We start from the raw sequence: 6622 nt of genomic DNA on the forward strand, positions 1-6622 counted from the left end.
CCCTTCTGAGTCTCATATGCATGTCCCCACTATCAGTCAGCTGTCTTGGTGTCAGTGACAGACCTCAGATTTTATTCAGACCTTACTTGGGTGATCTTCCTTTATTCTGAATTAAGCATTTTCTTAGATTTTTCAGGCAGCGGCCCATTGTGAAATCTGGAGAGTACCAGACAGCAGGACTGCAGTGTACAGGGAGAAATTTCCTGAAAAATTTCAGCTTCTAGCAGTCAGTGCCTCTCACAAGTCATGCTGGAGTCAGGATGTCCGTGAAGTGGATTTGGTTTGGAATCAGTAGCAACTGGAGAAAGTCTTAGGGAGCTTCATATCAAAGCTGCTTTACTGGTGCAAAATAATTTAAGTCCTGGTGCTACTGCAGTCGAGGTTTTTGTCATTCTCCCAGCCACGGTTCCACATGCTATCCCTTGTGTCTGTCCAGGTGTTTTACTGACGACTTTCTTCTCCTTGTTGTAGGTTTTTATGGGCAGCTTCAGACTTTCTGCCCTCCACATTATGCTGACACTCAGAAGAACATACAATCTTGCAATGTGGTTCCTCCATTTGAAGACTGCCTAGTTCCCACAACAGCAGGCCAGGCAGGACTTGGCATTTTCCATCGAACTTTTTCAGCTCATTCTGGTATTACAGGTAAGTGACAGCTGGGGACTTTGTGGGTGGTTGTGTACAGTTTGTGGGCTTTGACAGATCAACTCGAGCTGTGTATGTGACTAGGACCTGTCATGACAGACTTGACTCTTCACAAGGAAGAGATGGTTTTCAGACCTTTGGGGAACGGTTGGCATTGGGAGACAGTCCCCATGGGTCACAGTAGCATCTGGCCTGTGTGCAGACTGCAGACTGTTGAGGGCTTCTCAAGGTTCTAACCTCTGGGAGTCAGACAGTCACTAGCTCATGTATTTGCTTTGAAGTACAGTCCATGGAGCCCCGTGTGATATTCACACAGCCGCTTCTCTCTGCTGTAAGTATTGTATCAGGGACCTGAGTGATTCAAACCACTGATTTTGCTTTATGCACATTTGATTTTTCTCAGTCTTTAATTTTACTTATTCACATTTCCATAACGAGAACTGCCTGGGTGCATGCTTTTCTGTGCACACGTATCTCAGTCTCTGCCTAGATGAAAAGTTCGTAAGGGTCTTGCAGGCTGCTCTGAAAAGGTGAAAGTTACCCGTCTGCAGAGGATCAGCACAAGACAGTGGGCCTGGTCGTAGGGCCTGAGCACAATTGATGCCCAAGTCTTTTATTGTCCCTCTACACAGGATGGACAACATTTATTGTTCTATGAAATCTCTTTTATGTGTTGGTCCTTCAGTAGTGCATTAAAAAGCCGGTGCACCTGTAGCTTCAAAGAGCCATCTCACAGTATGTAAAGAGGTAATCCAAAAGATGGGAGTTTTTCTGCAAACAGCTGCTCTTGTGCTTACTGCTATCACTTGTAGAAGTTAGTAATTTCTGTGCCAGGGTCTGCTTTACAGCAAAGTTCTACAATATTTTATTGCCTGTTATCATATGTTGGTATGATGAAATTTGATAAGCAAGCATGAAGTTTATTTTCTAAATTACCACAATTTTAGCACCCATTAAATGGGCAAGTGCTAATTGTGATGAAATTTGCTGTACTTCAGACTTGATTCTGACAGAACTGAAATTCCTCCCTTGGTAAGCAGTAAGTTGTGTTATTATTAATTTCATAAATGTGTTGGCTTGTTTGTTTTGTTTGTGTATTTGATTTAAAGTCATTTCCAGTTCTCTGTATAAGTATTAGAACATTATCCATGATATAGTTATCCTAGTTAATTAATTATTCTTGTATTTTTTCCCAGTTTATGACTTTCCAGCAGGCTCCACAGGTATCTTTGGTGATTCAGCTCGCAGCATGCCAGAGGATAGCGGTTTCCTACAAGTAAATGCAGTGGATCGTTGTTCTAGCCAGCTTTCTTCTGTCTACACTGAGAGCTAAAGTAGTATAAATCTAGTTACAAGAACTTGATTCCATTTCATCTTGCCCTTTTGATATTTCTCTGCAAAATTTTTCTCTCCATGAAACTGCCACGTATGTATGGGGATATGGGTTGATATACATACATAATGGAGAGGAAAAAAGCAATCACCGAGCATTCATCAAGCAGTCAACTGAGAAGGAGAATGTTTGGAGAAAGCAAGCTTTGCCAAAACTTTAGCAATTGTTTCGTTTCTTTTCATCTGTGGCACAGCAACTCTACTTTTTTTGTTCTTTCTTCTTTTTAATTTCTCAAAGGGAATTCACAGACTGAATAAGAAAACTGCTTGTTGGCTGTAATCCTTTCAAGCTGAATGGGTGGACTTACTGAAGAACACAGCTTTGGAAAATTCTTTTTTTAAAAAAAAAAAAACAAGGGGAAAAGAACTAAAACCATTTCAAAGGCACACAGCTCTTTGCACAACCTGTTCGCATGTGATGCTTCCAAAGTTAAACACACACCAGCATCAAAAAGGGAGAGAAATTAGACATACATCCTGCCCCTACCCACTGGAGGCATTGGTGCGGCTTCTTTTTGGAGCCAAAGATCATCGGTACTGGATTTCTTACAGGCCTTGGTTTAGCTGTCTTTTCCTTCCCTCCGTATTTCAAGCCATACAACATGGCCATTGCTGTTTTTCCGGTTCTCCTTCTGACCTAGTGCTTTATGCAATGAGTAAGAAGGGTTAAATGCACTACATGAGAAGGTACATGGACTTTGTCTATATTTAGCACAGCTGCTAGATAAGAATAAGTATGTTTTAACTTTTTCTTGATTTTTAATTATATTGTAGAGCTTTATCGCTGTATGTGCTATAGTACTCTGTAGGAAGGTTTAAAATACCCTGTAGGAAAGATTCTTCCTTAAATTCCACAGATATCTTTAAAAGCAATCTGTACTGATTCAATTAATTTTTGTTGCCCAAATATTTTTCATTCCCATACCACATTTTCAGGAAAAAGAGCTACTCTTAAGTTTGCTATGTCCCCTCTGATTATTTAGAGTTGTAAAACTGAACTGGTTTGATGGTTTTGATTTTTCTACTCAATGTCAGGCTCTGGTCCTCAAATTTAGTCCAGGATGCAAGCAAATGAGGTTACCCTTCATGAAAGCTACAGGAGTATGAGTTTAAAACAGTATTTTGCAGTGGAGATGTGTTGTCACTGTGATCCTGTATTCCTTGGGAGCAACCCTTACATTGTGTAAGACTGGGTAAAAACCCAGGTTATTAATCCCTGTTTATCCATTTTTTGGATTTCATACTGTGTAGTGTGCATCTTAATATGCTTATGACCTGGTTTAATAAGAAGGGCAAAAATCCAAAGTTCGTTCTTACAGGCTAGACCACAACTATGCTTCTGAAATCACTCCTCTAAAAAGATGAATTTAAAAAAATGTTTATACAAGCATTTTCTTATCCTGAGATGCTTTTGAGAGTTGTTGAGTGCAGTTTGAGTCAAATTCATAATTTTATTTGCCATTATGTTGCATAGATGAATTTATGTCCAGATGTTTGTAAACACTGTCAATCTTTTGACATTTATATTCATGAAGTATATTCTTACATACAGGAATATGTGCTTACATACTTGATGGAGAGATTTTCATCCAATACATACAAAGAATATATAGATAAACCATGCATATAAATGATGTACAATAAGAAGTAATATGGCTTAAATACAGATAATTCTGTACTAAATTCTTTCCCCTTTTATTCTGCTTCTCACATCACAAGTGAATGTGTCGCTCTGCTTCAGCTTGCGATGGTAGGCCTAGTTGTTACTATATGTGGTTTTTGTTGGGATAAATGACATCAGGCCTCCCTACACAGCTACACAGACTCAGGCAAAAAGACAGTCCTTTTGCATTAATGTATGATCTGTCCCAGTGCATTGACAGTGAGTTTTGCTTTTTAATGAAGCTTTAAATTTGTGCTGTCCTAAAGCCCATTCTGTGGTCACTCCACATGCATAACTTGGTTCAGCAGGAGTAATTAGGCATGCTGAACTCTTCAATTTCAAATGTGTAGGACTATGTTTTGTCCCACTGAAATCAACTAGAGCAGGTTCAGGCCCAGTGTGTACATACGCATGTATATGTACATATATACTTTTGTATATATAAATCCTTTTCAAGGTTCTTTTAACTGGTTGGTTGTCCAGAATTTGTCAGTTGCTGTGTACAAAACTGAAATATTGCTGCTGACTTCAGATCTGTACCACCTTGACTTTTAAATATTTTGAAATATTTTTTCTAGTGTCTGAATGTTCAGACTGTCCAATAGAGAGGCAGCTTATACATCCTGACAGATCATGACCAAAGGGAAAGTGGGAAGACAGAATTCGAAAAGGATATTCATAATTTGGGCGTTCATCAGCTACATTTTGAAAAAGACACTTTTGCAAGTCATTCATTCATTCATTCTTTCATATATATATATAAAAAAATATAATATATATATTTACAACTTTCTATGAGCCTTAATCTTAAAAAGAAGGAGCTAGACTACAGTCAAATCAAGCACATGAGAGTAGGCTACCAGTTTGTAAAAGGGTACGCCTTTGTTTACTTCTGTATCAAAGACAAAGAGGATTCTTCATGATTATTTCATTATTCTCTTTGGAGTCAGACTGACTTTGGGGGATCAGCTTATATCACTGAGGAAAATGTTATAAAAAAGTACCATTTTGTCTCATGAGTTTTGCATATTTAAATAGGGAACTGTGTTTGTCAAATGTTACAATGAAAAATGGTGCTTGTGAAAATACATAGCATAATGCTAGTTACTGACTTATATGCAAATACTTGTGCCTCAGTGATTTTTGTGTTTTTATTCTACTTGCTGGATTGTTAACTTTCTAAAGGGATCCATATCTAAGAGATGGAGTTATTTTACACTATGGACATTAAACAATATTCTAATGAAATTCTTTACAATCATTCTTTTATGCAATTATCTTGTTTTCAGACTCAAATGGTCTATTTATATCTGCATTAGAAATGGGTCTACACTGGAGTTTAAAATATAGTTTCAAAGCACATGTGTACATGTGTGAGTGTATGCGAGTGCATGCGTGTATTTGGATCTCCCTTTCTGTGTATATATATATGCACATATATATACAGATATCATTAGAGGCATTATGGTTTGCTAATACTGGATGCTGAAGTATTGCAGAGCTAAGGCCATCTGTCACATTGTATTTTGTTTTCAACTTTTTTTGAAGATGTGTGAATGAGTATAAAAATTACATTTTAACTGTTTATTCCCTGTGTAATTTTATAGGAGATTTTTTAAACAGCACTTTGTTGTTTCTGTGAAATTTTGTTGTTGTTTTTGGTTTGGGGTTTTTTTTTTTATTTTTAATATTTCCTAGGAACAGATAAAGCAAAAGAAAAAGACCACAATTTAAAATTAGCTGAGTGGGGTTTTATTTGAGGAGAAAATCCCTTTATTATGTACAGAAAGCAGCATGTTGTGTAATATTTTTTACACAAAGCACTTTGCTGAGGAGTGAAAGTGGGAGTATGTTTTTGCTAAACCTTACGGAGTATTCTACATATTTATACGTACTTACATACACACATATGAACTCCATTTGCCATTCTGTATATCTGGCTTATATTTCCTCTAAAGATATATCTGTTGCATACCATGAAAAATAAATTTTCAAAAGAATTAGTTACACTTTTTTCTCTACCAGTATGTATAATTTCATGATTTGTTACAGTTATTTTTCATTTAATCATAAGTTATTTTAGTCCTGTCTCATAAAATTCTTTTTTATGTAAAAGGTAAAATTGAAAGGTGTATGTGCATGGTACAAAATAAAACTGGAAAATTATAATTCAATGACGTCACCAATAGAGCGTCTTATTGTGAGATGCCTTTAAAGAAGACTGCTGCAGCCATTGTTCTTCACCATAAAACTACTAGTATTTGTATGGATTAATACAATTAGAAACAGAAATAGGAAAAAAAAATCTCAGTTTTCTTCTAAAAAACACTTGGGTCAGAGTTCTAAGTCTGGATTTAATTATTGTTATAGTGAGGCTAGAGATTTGTAAAGATAAATGAATGCCTCAGTGTGTGTTTACAGCCTGGGTGGAGACACAAATAAAGGAAGAACATTTCATTACATTTTTGTGCTGTGATAATTTTTATTAGTTTGTTTGTTCATGTGGTCCTACAATACAACACATAAAAGGATTTTGCTTTTCTGTATGGTTATTGTTTGTAACTTACTCAAGCAATTAAGAAGTTAGTTCAGAGCATTTCATATAAGGAAAATAGCTCTATTTTTACTGTGCATTAGGCAAAACGCTAACAAAAGATAGAGACAGGAGTTGATGCATGCTAATGTCCATATTGTCCAAAACACTTCCTAAGTAACTAGCATGCTTAGGAAATAAGAGGCTACCGTTTACTACACCCATAAATTAGGCTAGAAATCTAAGGACAAAATACAAACTAATAAATTAATTAAGGGCAAAAAAAATCCTGTTACGTATTTGCACAGAGACCTTTGAAAATAATGGTCTAACCTGATTTTACTATGAAATTATTAGCAAGGTTAGCTCTGAGTCAACCATGAGCTAGT

The 6622-nt window shown here is 36.5% G+C and overlaps 1 protein-coding gene across 8 annotated transcripts in view; it reads left to right on the forward strand.

Annotated features, from left to right (window-relative positions):
• Window positions 1-6139, forward strand: part of GLIS3 (GLIS family zinc finger 3) — a 168557-nt gene extending 162418 nt beyond the window's left edge. For all 8 annotated transcript variants that reach the window (XM_063320821.1, XM_063320819.1, XM_063320824.1 and 5 more), the window contains 2 exons: window positions 472-645; window positions 1842-6139. In XM_063320821.1, the coding sequence (XP_063176891.1) occupies window positions 472-645; window positions 1842-1978 (311 nt within the window). In that variant the 3' untranslated portion in view covers window positions 1979-6139. The remainder of the gene's footprint in view (window positions 1-471; window positions 646-1841) is intronic.
• Window positions 6140-6622: the final 483 nt, after the last annotated feature.

The sequence above is a fragment of the Chroicocephalus ridibundus genome, chromosome Z, assembly GCF_963924245.1.
Source record: "Chroicocephalus ridibundus chromosome Z, bChrRid1.1, whole genome shotgun sequence".
Taxonomy (NCBI): domain Eukaryota; kingdom Metazoa; phylum Chordata; class Aves; order Charadriiformes; family Laridae; genus Chroicocephalus; species Chroicocephalus ridibundus.